The sequence below is a fragment of the Nesoenas mayeri genome (assembly GCF_963082525.1).
Source record: "Nesoenas mayeri genome assembly, chromosome: 3".
Classification (NCBI taxonomy): Eukaryota; Metazoa; Chordata; class Aves; order Columbiformes; family Columbidae; genus Nesoenas; species Nesoenas mayeri.
Window position 1 is genome coordinate 77236754 of NC_137544.1, and position 21266 is coordinate 77258019.

Genomic DNA, 21266 nt, shown 5'->3' on the forward strand with positions numbered 1-21266 from the left:
TTTTCTGTCTACCTGAAAAGAACTAAATAATTGCTTGGGATATTATAAACAACAGCCTGTAGTCTAAAACTGCATAGAAGTAATTTAATTTCAGAGGCTTCATGGTGTTAATAAATGGAGGAATTTCTGCTTTATCAGTTAGGTTTTTCAGTAGAGCATCATGATTAAATTGCAGAGTTGTGGACAGTTCAGTAGCACTTGTGAGAGAATGTTTCTTCTGAGAAGATGCAAAGCATAATTAATTTTTCCTTGTATAGTGCTTTGAGATCATAGGATAAGATACTGCTATTACTGGTCATCAGAGACAGAATCCCTTTAGATTAATAGAGCTGTCCAGAAATTAGAAGTATGCATGAATACTCCTGGTGAATGTAAGACATCATAGTAAATACATGTAAATACATAAAGATGAAATTTTCAGGAACAGATGACAGAATCAAAAGCAGCTGAAAGGCTTTCAAAGGCATAACTGTGACTGCCTGAAATAGCAGTGATTTGTGTAACTTTCCCATGGTCCTTTCTAGTCTCAATTTTTCAAAAGCAGCATCTTATTTTTTACAGTCACATAACCTGAGGGTGCCTTTTTTTTTTTTCTTGACTTTGCATTGACATCAGGGTCAAGTAAAACAATGTTTCATAATGGATGAGCTCTGTGAAGGGTAAAACCTGTCCTTGTGTGTTACCCTTCCTGGGTGTTGGATTTTTGAAATTGTTTCAGTGTCAGCCTGTTTCATTTCCCTTGAAGTGAATTTCTGGCTTTCTCAGAGATCATCTGATGACTTACCCCTAGAAATGGATCTATTTCTCTCTCCCTTGATGTGCTTGGATTAGCCTTTGGGGGTCCTTGCCCTCCAGCTATACTTGTACTGGAGGCCTGAGTGTGGATGGGTTGGGCGCTAGGTCTTGTTCACATAGACTTTGGACTCATTGGTTTGGACCTTCAGCAGGATCTGACTTTTCTCATGCTTGCTGTGCTCTCTATAAGCCATGGAAAAGAAGGTTGGTTGTCTCACTGAGCTACACCCAGTCCTTGCACTTGATTCAACAATGAATAGTCTCACTGACATGAGATTACCAGAAGAAAGGCTGATGTATTCCATAGTACAAAATGTGCTTATTCCCAGGAAAGACAGGCTAGTCATCAGAACAACAAGCTGTACCGCCTAGGAGGCCTGGCCAGTTCAAAACTTGTGCACGTCTCAACAGTTGCCACTGTCTCCATGCATGTCCTATCTTCATCTGCCAGTCTGCTTGCTGCTGCACCCCTCATCATCTTGTTGCCACCACCCTACACCTTCTTTCTGTTATTGTGGAGCTGGGGAAGGGAAGTAGAAGGTCTCTTAGCAGGCTGAGGCATTTGCCATCTTTTTCTTCCCAATTGCCTCGCAGGAAGCCTGAACTAGATAATGGCAAATAAAATGGGAAAAAACTCCTTTCTTAATGAAGTATTTTTAGCGAATTATCAGATTATTTTTCTGGTGGCCTTTTTCCTTTTAATGCATGGCAGCACAACTTTGATGCTGCTTATCGTGTTGCTTTTCAACTTGTTCAAAGCATTCATTGTGGAGCTGTGTGTTGCATTATATTTGTGTTTTCTGTGCTATAATTATACAGATAGTTCAGCTAAGATTAAAGCCTTCTGGAGGTAAGTAGAGCAGAAACATTTTCTCTGCTATAAGCTAATTTTGCTGCTTACCTGGGTTCCCACCCTGCCTTTCAGAGCACACATCGTCAAGCCCGCTAATGCCATAAGAGCTGTGGCCGCTGTCCTGGTGCCTTCACCTGAGGGGTCTGATCCACTCAGATCTGCGTCTCTGGCTCAAAAAATCTACCCTCCACCCAGGAGGGAACTCGAGGCTGGTGCTGCTGCCTCCATAGTGCAATTTCTTTCATCTCCTCCCATCCCACAGAACAGCAACCGAGCACTATCTGCCATGCCATCCCCTTCCTTTTTTCAAGTGCTAATGATGCTACTTGAGAACTTCACTTTGCCTGGATTTTTTTTTTTGAAAGCAAGTGTGAGAAATGTGTTAATATTTAATCCAAACAATTTGAAAGAAATTGAAACTACAATTAGATAGCCATGGCCATCTGTTGTGAGCAGCAGAACAAGAATTTATTTAATAACTTGGAAAGAGAAAAGGAACTGCCAATCACCTATAGATTTGTTCCTTAATAAAGCTTGCACAGTCTCTACAGAGGGAGATCCAGGTGGTGAAGGAGACACTCCAGACCGTGCTGGTGCAACTTCAGCCAGCCAAGGAAGAAGGAGAAGAAAAGGCTGGAGGCTTCCTCTGTGACAGCTGGTGTCCAGGAAAACAAGATGTGAAGGAATAATGAGCAGAAAGAGCTGGTAGGATGACATTAATTCACAAAGGGCTGCTTTTAGTAACTGAATACTGTTTTACCAAGCCTCAGGGATCTCTTCTCTCCCTGCATAACTAATAACTAAATCAATTATGGAGAAACAGAGCCTGGAGGTCTATCATCAGAAGTATTCTACACAGCCTCACAAGCTTTGGCACAGATTGGGAAACAGCTTTCAGAGCAGAGCATCCCCTGTAAATGTGTAGATTACAAATTGATACATTTCAAGTGAGTCTGCAAAGTTGCCTTTAATGTCAGTGAAATGTTCTCCTTGAAGACTCAAACAGTATCTGTGTTCTTTACTCATGCATTTTTTTGCCTGATTTTAAAATGTAGTGTTAAACCTGGAACATCTAGTATTTCTTGAAAAATAGCTGTAAGAATAATAAACTCTCTTCTCCCCCGTCCCCTCCTCCTTTGGCTTGAGCAGCTTTCTTACACTGAATATATTTTCACATTGCTGACAATAATTAAATCAATAGGATCAAATTCAAACTAACCAAGTCCTTTCAACTGAAATTTGGACTTCAGTTACATGGTGGTATCGAGTACAGTGGAGGTAACTAATAGCAGCCCCTATAGCAGCAGTCTATTTTAATACCTGCATGAAAAGAGTTAAACTTGATTTAGTATTACAGGGGTTGTAAAGCACAAAACCCCCCCATACTATATATTTATGACCTTTGTTCATTATTTTAAATATTGTATGAATAATAAGTGATTTAGGTCTCCTTGTAAGGTTTATTGCTACTATTGTATTACTTCGATCTTCCTCATAAACTTCAGGAGGAATGCAGATACTTTTTGCAATATACATGTATGTATATATATATATATATATATACATACATACTTAAACATGTATTTTCTATAGGAAATAAAAGCAATGTTCAGCTGAAGCCAACTAATACAAATGTCTTATATTTAGATTATTATTCAAAACTGTTAATGCCTTTAGGAATTCATCATGCATTTATACTTGGATACCAATATATTTGTCACAAAAAAATTCTGCTTCTGCCATTTTATTGCAGAGGGAGAATTAAAAAAAAAAAATAAATTTTTTTTTTTCATTTTTAAAGCCAGCAGATGACAAAACTGTATTGCAACTCAGTACTGTACTTTTTTGTACAATTTTTCTGACATTTTAAAGATGACTCTTTTCTGCTATTTCTATTACTTGTTTTATAGCCACATTGTGAAGGTTTTCACAGCTTTTCAAGGTCATCATGTTCATTTTCTTTGTGTGTTTTAATACTAGTTGAAACTTCTACCTCAATATTAAGTACATAAGGAGGGAGGAGAAAAAAAAGTGCCAGGCAGCTGAGACATACAACAGAGTTATAATTGCATCCAGGAGTATATGGTTGTCAAACTAGAGGAGCAGATCTGGGATGGTTCCTGTAGTCATCAGATCCTCAGGATAGAATTACAATCCTGTAATTCAGAACACGGTTGACTTTTCTCCGTATATAATGTATAGGTCAGCACCCTTGTTGTGGTGAAGACTCTCAGATCTTTACCTTGCATGGACTCTGCTACTTGGTTCCCATCCCCAGTCTCAAATGCAGGTCTCTTCCTGCTCTGCTGCTGCTCTGGTTGGCAATTCTCTTTCTCCAGGCTTTGATGGACAGTCCTTGTTCAATACCTACCTCCCCATAGTGGATTGGGCACTTTCTGAAGCTCCCCTGGACAGATGAGCAAGGTGTGTGCCTGCAGCTCCTGGCAGCAGCCTGTGCACAGAGCTGGCTCCCCTGGGAAACCCTGGCTGGGCACAGGGAGCCTGGCTGCCTGGGGATGGCTGTCAGACAAGCACTCATGGAAACCTGCGTGAGGGCAGGTAAACAGGAAAGCAAACACACTGATAATATAGACTTTTCTTAGAGGTGTTACCTTAAGACCAGCAGAAACTGTGGGTTAACACCACTGAGTTTCCAGCAATGAGCATTTATATAGGACAATGAGGACACCCCAGAGATGCTGGCCAGTACACCAAGGTTGCATGTCCCTCCTCTCCCACACACTGAGGGATGTGCAGAGTTTTGTCCTTTGAATACATAGTGCTTATAATGTAAACAGTTGAGTGGGCACTGTGTGTACCTTAAACTCAGGATCAGCCACAGCTGCCAGGGCTCAACAACCTGGACAGTAACCACCCATCACATGGGCAAGAGGAGAGCACCCTCATTCGCACTAGCACGATTTCTTTAAGACATTCCCATTCAATTAAAAAAACCTGTGTGGCTTCTGTGTTTCTCAGATTCAGAGCACTGCTGCATTTTAATAAAAACTCAACTTACTTATGCAACCACTCTAATAAGACAGTGAGCTCCTGAGGAAAAGGGAAACTGAATCAGTCATCATTCATGTCATTATGTATAAAATAAATGTTAACAAATACAAATATGTGGACTACTACTACTTTAATTTATTATTCCATTAACTTCACTGTTTGTTGTGGGAACTTAGAGCCAGTAATCATTCCTTTTCTCAGACATGCTGATTAATAAGTGTACTAAAAAGAAAATAAAAGTATTCTATGCAATGATGTATCAGCTGCCTTTTATCTGTGGATAGAAAACTTTCAAATAAATGGAAGTATGTTTTTAACTAGCCCAATGTCTGTTTGCATTCTGTGCAGTGTACAAGATTTTATAAGTTTCATCCTGGTGCAGCGGGATGGATGGGGAGGGAGGAGAGGAATGAAGAAATCATGTGTATGGGCTGTCAGCAACAGCAGTTCCTCTGCTTGAGAAAATTTTGTGATGCCTTCTGGAAGCAGTCTAAAGATGCATTCAAGACTAGAGTCTCACAGTGAGATGTAGCTATTTTCAGTGTGAAAGGGAGAGAAATATCATGCCATGAACGATACAGGTAAACCCACACTTGAATCCTGGCTGGACTGAGCCAGTCTTGCTGTGCAACTAAATCTTTCCTACCTAGCGTCCCTCAGTTCCTCACCCATGGAGAAAGGTCAGGGGAAGGGAAGTATGACTGTGTGCTGGCTACAGCAATAGCTGAGGTCCAAGTCATGCTGTCACACACCTGCATTGCCACGATAACAGGTAGGAGAGTGCCTGCAGTGTCCTATGTGCTTGCTATGACTTGCCACCTCCAGGTGTACTGGTCTCCTGCTATCTGCAAACATGAGTCTCACCAGAAATACACCCCTTTCCTTAAGATCAAGTCCAGCCAAAAACCGCTAAACCATATCCCTAAGCACCACATCTACATGTCTTTTAAACACCTCCAGGGATGGTGACACCACCACTTCCCTGGGCAGCCTGTTCCAGTGCTTCACAGCCCTTTCAATAATAATTTTTTCCTAATATCTAATCTAAACTTCCCTGGTGCAACTCTAGGCCATTTCCTCTTATCGCTTGTTACCTTGGAAAAAGATACCAACACCCACACCTCACTACAACCTCCTTTCTGGCAGCTGTAGAGAATGATAAGGTCTCCCCTCAGCCTCCTTTTCTTCAGGCTAAACTGCCTCAGATGCTCCTCATAAGACTTGTGCTCCAGACCCTTCACCAGCTTTGTTGTGCTTCAAAAATGCATGCAATGGACAGCTGGAGGAGAGCAGCAAGATCAGGAGACAGTTCACCTCAAGCAGGCCATTGCATGTGCTTTGGAGGAGGAGTAGTTGGTTGTGTTTAACACACACACACAGAGTATACAAACATAGTCTCAAGAGACTAAAGAAAGGAAGGAAGGGACAACACATCAAAGGGTGTTTAGTTCCAGCCTAATATTTCTTTTTGCAATCAATTATCTAATCCATCCTTTCTAAAGCATGACAGCTTGGGCTCTTGATTTTGCTATCATTATTTGTTAAATCAAGATAAGCACACATTTTCTAGAGAACTGGAAAAGGCAGTTAAATAATGGGTCCCAGACAGGCAGTAGTGCTGCAGAGAGCTCCAGGGTGAGATTAGAATAATCCTCATATATCCTCTCAGTTTGGTATCCTATTAAAAATAAGACTGGGACCAAGAGATTTTTTTTTTTGAAGTGTCAGATATTAACATGGTACAAAGAAACTCTCAACTATTATACACGTGGATATTTTTCTACACTGTTAAGGAAGATAATACAAGTATCTAGAGAGATATTAAAAATAAGGAGGAAAAAAAAAAAAAAAAAAAAAAAGAGGCCTGTGAATATAGCAGATTTTTTCTGAACCTGAAAAACAGCCAAGGCAGCAACCACAGTAAAGCATTTCTCTCAAATGTCTAATGAAAGCTTGAATGCAAGGCCTGGGAAAAGAACATCTGGGGCTGAGTGAGTGAGGAAATGTTTGAGATCTTCACATGCATGGCATTCAGTCACTCCTTGTTTTCTTCTCTGGAAGAGCACTATCTTAAAGAAGGGGGTGCCGGGACATCATTGTCAAAGACACGCACAAAGTCAATACTCAGTGGGCTATTTGTTCTTATGATCGCCTGCAAAGTTGAACAAGTAGTTTATAATGATAAGCAGCAATACAGGAATACTAAGTGAAGGAAGAGAGAGAATATTAAAATAATCAGGGCACAGCTAGGAGACATGATAGATCTCACTAGAGAACTGGAAAATAAAAGAGGCCTTTCCACAGTGACAAACCAGTTTACAAGTGGGAAGAAAAGAACTTAAAATGTATTACTTTTCTGACAATGAGACTGTGAAACACCAAAGGAAGCCACTCCAGGGTTTTTTTTGCTGAGTTGGCTCAACATTTTAAGTCTATCAGCTCAATCCTACAACGTAGAGGTGTACACCCTCTCTCAGGCTTCCATGTAGGATCAGCCCTAGTGGAAGACCCAGGAGCAGGAGCCCAGAGCCACGCACAGTTCTGCATGTAGGATCTCCTCCAGGACTGTGCTGGGAGTCACTGTCACAGGGACAGGGTTAGAGAGACCAAGGCCAACCTCTTCTGCTCCTGGGGGTTGTGATGGGCAATAGGGAGACATCCATCTAACTGTTTCTGTGCTTTTCTAGAAACTTAACATTTTCTTTTCCTATTGTTTTTGTTTCAAAGTGTATTTTCAGAAGGTTCCTCATGCATCCGCCATGACCTGAAATTTAGAAGGACCAGGATTGTTTAAGTTCTCCTGGCTTAAGTACAGTAAGGTTGAGCAGTGAGACCTATTTTTTCTTAGCTGTTGTCTAATGGGCTTGGATCACAGCATACTCCTTTACTTTCAATAACATGGGTTCCTGGAGCAGCAGCTGACTGGTTGACCAGGCTATTTCCCCCACTTATATAGGCAACATCAAAGAGCAGGGACATGGCATTGCCATCCGTACATGGCACAAGACTCCATGCACTTCCAGCTCCACTGTCCCCACAAAGTAAAAGAAGACAAGGTTTCAGGAAAAGAGGCACAAGAATAATTGGAGATTAGGAAAAGCTAACTTCCTTACAACAGAAGGCCAGCAAAGCTCAGTAGAAGTAGCTTAGCCAACTAAAGACCACAAGGGGATTCATTCATGTCCTTTAGTATTTACTTGGGGAAAGATTTCCAGTGCCCACTGGCTGTTTCATCTACCAGAATCCTTCACAGCAAAAATATGAGACATTTCTAGCAGGGAGAGTAATTGACTGTTGCAGCAAGAAAGTCTGTCCCTCAAAGTTAAAGCAGCTTTGGGATTTTTTTAGTTTGTTTGTTTGAAGTAAGCCCTCCTGCATCCCAGATGTAACATGCTTGATTCAGAAAACACCACAACGCAGGTTCATACAGCCTACACGATACATATAGCACCAAGGAACAGGCACAGTGCTTTACCTTAAATGTAGGCATTTTCCTTAATGGCTTTTAAAAAAGACACAGAAGAAATGTTTTAATAAACAGTTGTTTAGTTGCAGAGGTGGAGTTGGAGGACAGGGCAGATGTGTGTCTGCAAGCTGGAAAAGCCTATTTACCTACTCTCTGATCTTGACCTTAGCTCAAAAGGTCAAGTGAAACCAAACGTTAAGGAAAGGCTTATTGTAAATCTTTCCTGGGATGCCAAGACTGAAGCTATTACAAAACAGTTCAGAGCCTGACTAGGCAGGAGCCTAGGGATTTTGAGCCAAATGTCCTCCCTCCCAGGAAGGGGAGGTTAAAGGAGGCTGGGGCACATTTCACAGTGCAGCACCTGGCAGGACAGGGTGATGCTGGAACTGGGCTCAGTGGCTGGAGATCCAGCCTAGGCAGCACCACAGCACTCACACTGTGCTCCAGCCCAAAAGGCACAACATCCCCTGCAAAAGAAAAACAACCTAAAGAATCTCAAGCAGCACTACAGCCATCAGGCACTGCTTGTCTTGGCTTGTGGTGCTGGCATTTGATCAACCTATTGCCCCTTGTTTTCCTTAAAGGAGAAGGAAAAGGTGAAAAGAGCACCCTGGCTCTCACAGCCATACGTGATTTGTCATTGCTAATTTTCTATAATGAGCTGCAGCAAGTGAAGCCAGTCTTTCTCCATTAATCCTGACGGGAAACATTTCTTCTTTGTCTTCCCATCAAGTGCCCCAAATTCTTTAAGTGAATATGTGCTGCAGCTGTACCAAACCCCCAACTCTCCTTGAAATGTCTCTCTAGCGTCGTGAACAGAAGGCAGCAACACAGAGCAGCTCTTCCAGCACAGTAATACTCCCTTGTTAAGACATAGGAATAGTAAGGCATCACCAGCTTTATTTCCTTCTTTCTACTGTGCTTGGTTTTTATTATCCTGAATTGGAAATGCAGTATTGATTGGGCCTGCTTAAACGTCAACGCTTAATAATCCTATTAAAAGAAAGATCTTCTGTAGTGGAAAAAAAAAAATTAAAATGAAGCAGCAATGCTGTCTCCTGAAAGATAAATAAATCACCAGGCCTGGTTAATGTCTCCTCTTCTGCAGCCCTAGCTCTCAAGCTTTAGAAAGTTCTTCACAGAAGATATATTGAGGCCAGAGGGAACAATCATTCAGGGATTTCTTTATTCACTGTCCCTATAAATTGATAAGAGAAACTGCTTATCTGTCACAAAAGATATTGGTAAGCTCCAAGTTTTGCCTTTAAAACTGTTAATGGTTACCAGACCATTTATTATGGGAGGTGGTATTTAGCTCCAGGACTTGAATCAACAGTAGAAAATAACCCCAACCCCTGCGTATGGACAATCCTCTACAGTGACCTATGCAAAGTCAGTTGATGTCTTATGCTCAGGAGCTCCCAGGGGGCTTGTCGTTCCCTCCTGTCAGTCCAGCCCTGGGTAAAGCCTCTGGCGGCCATATGTGCTTCACATTCACCCTTTTAACATATGGATTATGGGTGTCCTAAACAATGCACAGATTTTGAAGAAAGGAGCAAGCTTCCTACTGGAATTCAAGAATTTTTTTCCCCACTGCTCGTCATCTTTTCATTTCAGCTCTCTGATTTCTTTGCACAGCATCCTGTCTCTGCCATGGGCTGGCACCTCAGCTCTGAGATACGGGTGGTTGTAGCAGTCTTCGTCTCTGTACTCTACACATCTACATACACGTGAATCCTCACACACACACAGTCTGAGGGGACAAACAGAGCCTAGATGCTTCACCCTGACTCCTTTGGGCCAAAGCCTGCTGAATGCCTGATGCTCAGGAGAGGCTGGCATGCTTGCCAGGGACTCAGGATCTCCAGAGGTCAGCTCAGAGAAAGCTGTTATCAGCTGAGTCTCACATAAATCTGCCTTTTCAGAAGTTGAGGCCAGCCAGACACAGAGCAGAGCCATTTGTCTCTAACCACAAACCCAAAGTGTCTACAAGTCGTCTTCCTGTCACTGCAAGAACACTGACAAACCACCACCGGATAGGCAGGAAAGTTTAGTTGCACTGGTTGAAGCAGTCCGCAGAAGGTAAGTTTTGGGCGGTCAGGGGCTTGCCCTGGTAGTGCCCCTGGAGGAGAAGAGCTGTGTGACCATGCACTGCACATGGCTGAGCTACTGTGCTCAGCCTCTCACGGAGGCTTATCAGCTGCAGTAATACACAGGTTCACATACTTTTCCCATCTTTGCAAGGGCAAAGAAAACTCATCTGCCTGGACATGCAACACAAATTCAAGGGTCACGGATGGTCTGGTTCTCCACCTGGCCCTACCAGAGCTCAGCTGTGTGATCACAGGCTTTCCTGCACCTCTGTGCTCCAGGCTCGGCTGGAATTAATATATCCATCCTTATGTGGTTACTGTGTAGCTCACTTATTGGTTGTGAAGAAATTTAGAGAAGCAAGAGAGGGTAACATCTCATACTTGATAGGCAGCTCCTAGCTATCTCAAATATTTACTAGTGCTGCTCAGCACGATCCTCACTGAAGGGAGATGAAAGGGCAGAGGTCCCTGTCCCTCAGGGCTTAAGTGCATCAGTGATGCTGAAGATGTAAACCCAAGCCCCTAATAAATTTTACCAATATACTTACTTCAAAGGCATTGCATACTAGATGTCAAGGCTGTCCATGTTGAAATTCTAGTCAGTCTTACTTCACTAATGCTAGGATGAAATCCATGTGCCTCTTTATTGTTGTCAATAAAGTCTCCTGGCCAGTCTGTGGGAACTCTGTATGCAAGGATGCACTGTGTGCCTGGCACAAGCTGTTCATCAGACCCTTTTTTGAGGGTAGTCTACACATCTTCTATCGTGGGGTACCAGTTTGATTTTGAAAAATGCCTACAGTGCTTCAAGGAGGTTTGAGGTAAAAGAAAAGCATCATGGTCATCAATAGTTAGGTAGGGATTTGTGTAACCCCTGGGTTGACAAAAAGGAATGATGCTCATAAGACATCTTCCACAAAGCATGTACTGTGGAAAAGATAAGCTCCATGTGACTACACAAACTGCAAAATTCAGCACTTATTAGAGTTATAGTCTTCCTTATGACTTGGTGACAAGATTTCAACCATATGGTCTTGTAAATCTCTCTCAGAATGTCTCTTGTCACCCAGAGTGAACAAGTTGTCCCAACAGGAGCCTCAAGTACAACATTAAATGCTAGTACTTCAACCTCCAGCTGTTGCCCAAGAGGTTATGGTGCTAACATCAAGTCTCATCAAGAGGTGGAATGACTTCCCCCATGCTATTTTTGGGTAAAAGAAGGGCTCAGCAAATTCTACTACAGCTTGTGTGCAGGAATAACATTGTTCCAGAGCAGATCTCAAGCTGGGAGAGACCTAGACTGAGTTGCAGCAGGCACCACTCATGTGGGTGACTCCATTAAAGCAGCTTCACTTCCCACAGTCTCAGGTGGTTTCTGAGCTCCTGACACTGATTTTCAGCCGCTCTTTCTACCTGCTGATGCCCTCTGGAGACCCTGCCTCCTTCTTCAGAGTTTCTCCTTGCAGATATCCAGCCTCTCTAGCAGGGGACACAATATAAGAATTCATATCAATGACTGTTGAAGGAAATGGCCTCAAGTTGTGCCAGGGAAGGTTTAGATTGGATATTAGGAAAAAATTCTTCACAGAAAAGGTTGTCAGGCATTGGAACAGGCTGGAGGTATTTAAAAGGACTCGATTATCCTGAGGGTCTCTTCCAACTGAAATGATTCTATACCACAATACACACATTCCCACCTCATCCCCTTCCAGGCTAAATGTTGAGTCTTGAACCAAAACTCACCTGCCCTCCTAGCCCTGGTAGACAATCTGACTGCCTTCAAATGTAAGTAAGAGCCCCCCACCCCCAAAAAAAAGCCCAGAAAGCAAATTGCACTGTTTTGTTGATATGGCAACTGTTCCCTGCCACTTTTAATCACAACTCAAAGTAATTATTTAAGAGGTTTTGCTGGAAGGAACATTACAGCATGCAGGATCATGTAGAGCTCTCCAAGGAGAGTCACAAAGTGATACTAGGGGAAAATAGAGGCAAGAGGCATGCCACTGATATGGCTTCCAAATTCTTCTCTTAAAATGTTAGGGAAACCTGAGATTACATGAGTGTTCACACAGGATGCTTGTAATGGCAGCCAGTATGTGCATTTCATTTCTGAATTACATCTTTACAAGCAGCACTGACCCAAGCATAGGATTTAAGGACAATGAAGAATTTACTGTCCCTTTTTGAATAACAGCTGAGCTGCTTAAGGAAAGCTTGACCTAAGGTGACAACAAGATAAGGAGCTCTGATGTCTGCAACCACAACTCCACAGCATCTGAATTCTGCTAGGGGTCCTTGTGTGTGTCTCCCCTTTGAATCTGGCATAAGACAGTCCTCTTGGTTCATCTATTTCTTGCTCATAAAGTAACAGGAACGAGGACACTTGTAACTGAAACTTTGCACCAGAAGGTAGGCATTGCAGAAGTAAAGTAGAAGCCTGTCTCCTCTAGCTCGGAGACTGATGTGAAACTTTCAGAGGGCAATAGGGTCTTATTCTTCTTGTAACAAAAAACAGACATAGGCCAGACACTGTAGAATTTCTACAAATTACACACAAGTCTGATCCTTTTAATCCAGTGAGGCAGGAGATGCGAGGCTGGCCCCTTCAAAGGGCACAATTTAGCATGGCTTATTTTATGCATTCCTCTATGTAAGGGCTTGTAAGCTCTCAGAGCCCATTGTGCATTTCAAGGTAGTGGCACTGCCATCATTGGATTAGCTAAAGAAAACACTATCTCACTTTTTTTTTTTTTTAATTTCAACTCTCATCCAAAAAACATTGTGAATCTTTTGCCCCCAGCAGAAACAAAGTCCCTTTTGTAAAGGGCATTTGAGTCATTCTCATGTAATGATACTGCACAACTGTTTTGAAAAGGAAAACAAAATATGTGGTCCTCATTTTTAACTGCAAAAAGAGAATAAAATGTAAGTCAGCAATGCTAAAGATCATTTAGGAAAAATAAATACCTTGCTCTTCCAAAACAGGATCCATCTGCAGCCATTTCTCTTTTTAAATAATCGACAGCCACAAAAGGGTACAGACCTATCTTTTTAGCAGCCCTATCATGACAGAGATGTTTACATAATCATATGCAATGCCTGCCCGCACTGATCCACAAGTCACTAGCCATTGCTATGTCAACAGCAAGACAGTGCAGAACAGAGGTGTATGTCCCATTCTTTGCTTTATGCAGATTTATAATAATAGCAATTAAAAACAAACTATAAACCTACAAAAAGAACAAGCCCCCACTCTTCATGAGGAGGTGAACCACCATGTCCTTGCACACCTGAAGTTAACAATGATACCATTCTTGACAGACTATTTTTTTGTGGATGTTTTATGCATTACACCAAGCCAAATACAGTAGTTTTTTTCTCCCTCAGGCAATTTGCGGTCTTGCAAACCTAGTGTAAAACAGCCAAACAGTCTCCTTCACTGACTAAGACACAAAACTCTGTGCCCAAGTGTGGAGCTAATCCAAAGAAGCAAGGATCCCGCAGCCATTCACCTGGTCTGCACAGGGAGCTCCTACTGGAAGGGTTTCCTCCACTTACTGCTCATTTCCCTTCTTCAGCCCACACTGGAGACACCTTTCTCACTCTGTGAATATCCTCCAGCCCATATGACAAAGTGAGTGATGTACACTTGCCAAGCCACAGCCCACTCCAAGGCAGCAAAGAAACCCACCATGCCACCCACTCAGAGGCAGGAGTAAGGAGCTCACTGTTCCCACCCCTGACTCTCCTCAGCTTCACAGCAAGAGGGGCCCAGGGAGATTGCCCCACCACTGACCCACTAAAACCAAAAGAAGTGAATGCAGAAATCTGCAAACATCAGCTCACAGGCAGATGTACCATGTTTCCTCCAGTGGTCAGGGCAGAGGTTATCTAGATAAGGGCAAGGGAATCGGTACTGGCTGGCAGACCCCACAGTTCCCCCTTTGGAGGGCACAATATCCCCAGTTAATCTACAGGGTTGTTTCCTTCTTCCCCACCTCTCAGCCCCTTTGTACTACTTCTTCCTATCTGCACACCCAGGACCCTGCTTTCATCATGACATGGGCTAATTAACTGATTTTGACACAGTAATTAGCTGATAAAAGTAGGTCAACAGTTTGTTATTTAACACATAAATGCTGTGGTTCTTGCACCAGGGTAGCTGCAGACAGCAGCTGGGCACACATTGTCTCTTTGCACTGCTCCACGATGCTGAAGAGCTGCTGTGCACATGGTGACAGGGTGTGCTGTGTCAGGAGAGGCAAGGGAACATGACAAGACTAAGGGAAGGCACTGACTCAGAAATCACTCCACTTGTGCACCCCAGACATCCTATTGAGCCAGTTCACAGTTCAAATGCATCAGACATCTTTTGTAAGAAGGCTCTGGCAAATCCACATCTGTGTCAGACGATGCTTAGCCAGTTTAAAAGTAGCTCTGTGAGAGTCACAGAACCCATGGACCCATTTTGACTCAGTGGCCTTGTCATGAGTTGTGGTGCCAAACAGTGAGCAGACAGCAGGTTATAGCTCTGTTGAGCCCCACTGAAGCAGAGAACAGGATGCACATCCCCAGGAGTCCTGGCAAAGCAGCATTTCACATGCTGTTTTGAACCACAGATATCAGTTTACTCTGCAAATGGTACTGAGTTTTAAATATCAAATGTTCTGCATGAACATGATATTTCTCCTCACCTTCCCCCCCCTTCCCAGGTCATATTGCTCTCCTCCTCTCTATTTCCATACTGCAGACCTCTTAATGAAGTTTCAGTACTTCTCTTAACTCTCTGATCAGCAGTGATATTGAAGAACAGTCACTATTTTCTGCCTGGTGCAAATGGACCATGTGACTAAAATGGACAGAATGTGTTATCTTGGGAAGGCGCTTCTAAAATTTGTCAGGACAGAAAATATTTGGCTATTTTGGAGCAAGCCAGGACTGAAAGACGAGTAATCACTAACGCTCATCAGTCCCTGCACCCTGAGTTAGGAAGTGTGGCTGTCAGGAGGTCACTAAGCACTAGACAGGTCCAACCATGGTTCTGTGAAACCAAGTAGGGCAGGGTTGTCTCCCTGCATCCCTGTGCTGAGTGCCTGATGTGTGATCCAATGTCGGTACAGCTGTCTCTCCCCTCCATCCATACCCCTCACCAGAGGTATTGCACCCCAATCCTACATAAATTAATGGCACTTTACTGGCTGGTGTCTGGGACAAAGGCTGGCCATGCTCTAGATGTGCTTCTGCCTTTTGGCTTGACAAAAGACCTTTGAGCAGCCTGGGTAAGGTACTGAAGGCACATCTACATTTCAGGAGGAATACACAACCCTTGCTGAGAGAAACCTCATTGTTAGCCACGATGAAGATGTTTCCATCTCGTAGCAGATGGCAGCATCAAACGCTGAAGCTTTTTCCAACACTGATCCCTACAAACACATAACTTTTCAGAAAGGCTCTGCAGGATGAGTTGCCCCACAGCACAAATCATCTGCCCTGCCTGTTTCTGTACATCTTTAAAGAAAATACATTGAATAGATCCAGGGTCCAACAAGTTATGGCTGCAGAACCCACAGGAATGTGACCTCTACAGGCTGCTTTCAGTCCACACTGTAATGCAAACTCTGTAACACAAAACATAGTACAGACAAATAATGAGCTTATGTTATCAGCTGATGTTATCTCACTGCTATTCCCCAGTTAAGCATGAAGTGTTCAATACTGCAGGTGTTAGATGTTCACATCACAAGCGTCTTCAGGATCCTCAGGTTCAGGAGGTATGGAGGATGCTCAATGGCTTAGTGGAAGAGTCAGATACTTTAACACACCCATGCCCTGATTCCTTTAGGTTGATGATTTTTGTATTTATCTTTCAGTACCATTTAATAATGTGCATGGTGTTCCAGCTTGACCATAACCTCTGTTGAGTACCGTTTGCAGATGAATATTTAAGTAGTCACACTCCTCAGTAGCCTCTGTAGTTTTAAAAGTCTTAGGTGAGCATATGAAATAGTGTTCCTTCTGTCCCAGCAGAGGCATTAGCAAATTATGTCAGATAAAACATTTTTAAAAGGGTGCAGTCAGGGATATCCAAGCATTTGTCAAAGATAAAAGGGAGAGCTGAGATTCAAACAGTGAAATGCCAGCAAGCAACCTAAGCTGAGATGTCCACTGAAGGGAATGGGACCCTGAACTTCCAACACTAAGCCAGAGACTGAGAAATATTAGAAGTCAAATAGATGAGTCTGGAGTGAGTTTATTCTCCAAGGTGAACAATGTAAACCATGATCTGCACCTTTAAGATTGCTTGCATTTTCTTGGTTTTTTACCTGTGGTGTTAGTTATGTAAATGCAAGCAAATTCCTGAATTATATTTAAATAAGCCCCTGATTATGCTGTCCCTTAAGGACATTTTAAAGGGTGATGAGGTTTCCCTGGCTCCTAAGTGAGCAATTAAGGCTACGCTCTCAAAAAGACAGAAAAGTTGTCACTATCAGCCACAGCCCCATGTATTGGAGGACAGCAGCACCTTACTAGGAAGGTCCTACAATGGTTAAGAAAAAAAGCAACAAGATATGTATAATACTAGCACATCACAAAGCAGCTTCTGATAGTTCTGTGTTTTTCTAGCCCAACGTGGCCAGGTTCCATGGGTTACAAATTTATGGATTAGTATAATCCATACAAATGTAATTACAGACATTAATGGCTTTTAGCAAGCTCTGCATACTGGCCATGTGAAGAGCTACAAGTACTCCTCTAATCTTTTTTTTTTCTCCCCAAAAAGCACATAGCCAACTCCTCCTTTATCCAGATTAAAGTTTGATATTTTTGATCTGCCAGGATTGAGAACTATATGCTGCCCAGCACAGAAGCTTATTTTTCTTCTCTTCCCCCACATCCCCTTTAGTCTGTCTGGCTACAGGAAAACAGGGCAGACATCAGGCAACAAGGTCTGTAACACCAGTCAGGTTTTAGCTACAGGACAATTGCAGACTTTGCACAGACACCATGCTCCTCTCAGGTTAAGTGCCATGCGTAGATATACCCATCAAGACCTGGACATTGGGACTGCTACCCTAACAGAAGTGGTGGTAGATGGCCCATGCCAGCAAGCTGTACGGGGCAGAAGGGCAGTCTCTTTGCCCTGCTCTCCTATCTCAAATGCCTCATGCAAGGGCTAGCTCAAGGCAATGCAAACGTGAGAGCCCAGGCACAAAAGGACCAGAATATCCCTTCTCTTCTACAGTCAGAAAGGAAAAGGGTTGTTTTCGAGAAGAAACAGATCTCCCTGGTGGTCACCATCATTTGAAACAACTTCCAGTTGCCAATCCAAGACCTGAACAAGTCTGTGCTACACATACCTCTGGCTCTACATGCATCTAGTTCAGGTAGCTAAAACTCACATGAGGTTTTCAGGTGAAACAGCTAACCCAGGATCACCCTTGTAGGATCTGCAACTTACTACCAGAACAAGCATATGGGACTCCACTATCCTTGTATTTTCTCCATCAAATCTTGAGCCCTGGCCTGAAACTTAGGTATTCCCAATTCTGGAGAGGAAGATGAGACTTCAGCATGCTCTGTCATGCCACTGCAGGAGGGAGCACGCTGAGTTGGCTGCTCAACCTAGCTCCAGTGCCTGGTTACTCTGGTCAGGCAAAGGAGAAAGGCAAGCTCCAAGGGCAACTCAGCATCTCTTTTACCCACCAGCTCTGCAGGAAACCTTCAGAGGCCATTCAGGTAACAAGCTACCAAGCACCGGTTCACCCCAGAAGCTGCTTCAGGAACAGGCAATTAAAGAACAGCAGACAGGGGAAGTTCCCAGCCTGTCACTCATATCACTCTCCCAGACATGTGTATGGGGGTTTAAATGCTGGTGAAGGATGCCCTTAATGACAGCCCCAGGTCTCAGTGCTCCCTGAGCAGATGGGGAGCCAGACCAGCTCCCTCTCACACAGCCAACATGCTCCATCCCCACACTGCAGGGACACCTTGGAGGGGCATGGGCAGAACTCACTTTCTCTGACCTATTATGTTAATGGCCCCTGTGATGGAGACAGACAAGAACTATGTCAGTTAATAGCAATTATAATGAGGGAAAGAAGCAATCCTTTTTCCAGTTGAGGTCGATAACAAGGCTCCCATGGGTACCTATGGGAAGTGGATTAGGACTGTTACAGGAAATTAAGATGTATGCAGAAGATTGTTGAAGGAACCCTGGAGAGGAGTTCTGAAACTTTTGTAGCCTGATGAGAAATGATTCACTTATTTTCCCAGATGGATTTTAGGAGAAGAGGCAGAGTTGCACATACAGAATAAGTGACACGCATTCGCTGGAAACAGGTATGCTACAAATGTTATTTGCTCAGCTCTAAAACTCTTCTCCATACTCCAATAGATACAAATACAGATAGTGTTCCTACCTTCCCCTCCAGCTAACAAACACCTCACTTCCAGTGAGCTTCACTTGAAACAAAATTAGGGAGCCAGTAAGGATTGGCCTTATTCCCTAACAGTTTATCAAATCCAGAATGTTTCTTTAGCACAGACTCACTTTTTCAAAACAAGCAGCATTTTTTGCAGGCAGAAAGGTCTTCATTTCAACAACCTACAACATACTCTCCCAGCTGGGGAGAGTTTACTTCTTCCCAGTCTGGAGTCAGGCTTTACCTCTCACTTGATAAATCATATCTCCAGCCAGTGTCAATGGCTATTAAAGTAAATTCAGTGCCAGTCTGACTTCTCTGCTTTCAGTCCAGTCAGCAGCAGAGGCAGCGACCCCAGCCCGGGGCCATCTTCTCCCAGCCCATGTGCTCAAGACCTGCTCACCCCCTCTCTGCACACAGATGGCCAGCTGCCATGCCAATTAGCACGAGTTGTGATTTTGCCTCTTGATGTGAACACGTGCATTTGGGACAGAAACCAAACACCCTGCCTTGCTTCACTGAGCAGCCAGGTCCCAAACAGCTGATGCTGCATTATCAGCAAGGACCACATCTGAGCACTGGCTCATTATTTACCAGTTTTCTAAGCAATTCAGTGAAAACCAAACAGAAAACATTTCTGGCCTCTGAAGAACTGGTCCTCTTCCAGTTCAAGACTTACCTCCATTCACTGTCTTTCAACACTTGAAATATGTTTGGTTTTTCCTTTGAGGCATGGCTTTCATCTTTTGTAAAGCAGGTGCTGGATGACAGTTTTCCAGGTATCTAGGCCTGGATAATTATACAGCTCAATTTAAGCCAAAATACTGTAGTTTGTACCACGATGAAGAGCTTGACACTTCTACCCAACAGCACATTCAAGCAGGTAGCATTTATAGACCCAGGCATGCCAGAAAGTGCCCCAATGTGCTGGGCTGCTACCACCTCCCAAATTCTGCATGAACAAGAACAACAGAAAACTATAGACCAGAACTGACTCAGACATCAGTATCTCAAGTGAAAAAGCAAGACCTCCTTCGTCCTACATGGCAGTTCCTTACTCTCTACACCTCAGGCTGCAAAACAAAACAGCATGACCGGAGGCCAAAGTAAAGGCTCTGCTTATCGTTTAGTCATGGCAGTGGGAAAACGCAGAAAAATTAGAAAATAATAGGAAAGATGCTCCCCAACCCCGCTCCAAAGAGCAGTAAAAACCCGTGATTGGATTTTCTCAGCTACATCTCACTAATATCTGAGATCCCATCCCTTAAATGGACAACAGGTATGTTTCTCCTATATTGTCTCCTTCTGTTTGGCTTCAGGAGCCAAAGGGGCTGTGTCAGTTTTCCAAGGAGAGAAGTGTTGGGGCTTCCCAGCAGTTTCTATGGGAGCTGTGGGTGCTATGACCTGTGAAAATCAGGATCCTTCAGGTCAGGTGCTTACATGCATTCTCTGAGCCAAGTTTGTTCCATTTACCGACAACCTGGATCAGGGTTCAGGAGGGGAGCAAAGCTATCATAAGGCAGAAAAAGGCTTGGCAGTCCCAGGAAGAGCCATCCCCCAGAAAGTCTGCAGAGAGCACAATCGAGTGGAGTGCAAGTTCCTGTTTTGGACCATTCAGTATCACACTGAAAACACTTTGGTTTGTAAGAACTATTTGATAGAAGATACTCAATGAATTAGTGATGGCAAAAGTGTCTGCAACCTTTTAATCTGACTTTGAGTTCCTTCAGTTCGAATTTCCAGGTGCTGTTGCACTTGCATGTGGCACTTGGAAAAGAACTTAAATCTACGCGCTTTTGTTCTGTCTCAGAAGTCATCCTCTATATTTTCTCTTTTATTGTAGTTACAGTGAAAAGAAAGCCTTTGGAGCTTTCTGGAAATGCTGACATCAAAGTCCATCTAAGATTAGCAAAGCACATGCTTGCTATACAGCTTTAGGAACACCAGGAAACATCTCCCTTATTTAGCTGCTATATTCAGCTCTCAAACATTGAGTAGTCTATCTTACTCCTATAGATATTGGGGGCAGATAGAGGGGAGAGAGCAGAAAAGATGTAGGGGATGCCTAATTTTTACCACACAGAACAGCAGCAAGTTTCAAATGAGAGCTCCCATCCATCCTAATCTTATACAGCAAATGCAGCTGGCAAGGGAAAAAATAAAATGCGCATTCGTGTCATGCAGGTCATAAGCAGTATCGCCCTCTCCCCCCTTCTCCATTGGCTCCGTCACAGATAGAGCATCTGCAACAAATTAATTTCCCTTGGTGCGTTGCAGCCCCCTTGGCTGCACACAGACCGCGCACTCAGCATCTGCTGCCTTTCCTCACAAGTTCGTGGCTGCTTTCAGCCAGTCGTCACAGAGCCTACAACTGAGGACTTTCAAAGGCTTTTACAACTGGATACAAGATGGATCTTCAAACTCAAAGCCAAGACAAGCCAAATATGTTACTTTTCATACACTGTCCAGACGAGAAATTGAACCTGGCTCTTCTTACAAGAAAAGCCAGGTACCAAACTTCAAAAGGACCCACATACCTTAAAAAGCCATAACATTATATCTTCCTAAGGAGGCTGGATTGTTAAATTCCTACTGTGAAACACTGTTTTATACTTCTCTTTACC

General features: G+C 43.3%; 1 protein-coding gene across 1 annotated transcript in view; it reads left to right on the forward strand.

The window, feature by feature from the left end:
- DISC1 (DISC1 scaffold protein) overlaps positions 1–2337 on the forward strand; it is a gene marked incomplete at its 3' end in the record, with an annotated part of 181905 nt that extends 179568 nt beyond the window's left edge. The window contains exon 13 of the mRNA XM_080341259.1: positions 2182–2337. Coding sequence (XP_080197385.1) covers positions 2182–2337 — 156 coding nt within the window. The remainder of the gene's footprint in view (positions 1–2181) is intronic.
- Between the last annotated feature and the right edge of the window lie 18929 nt (positions 2338–21266).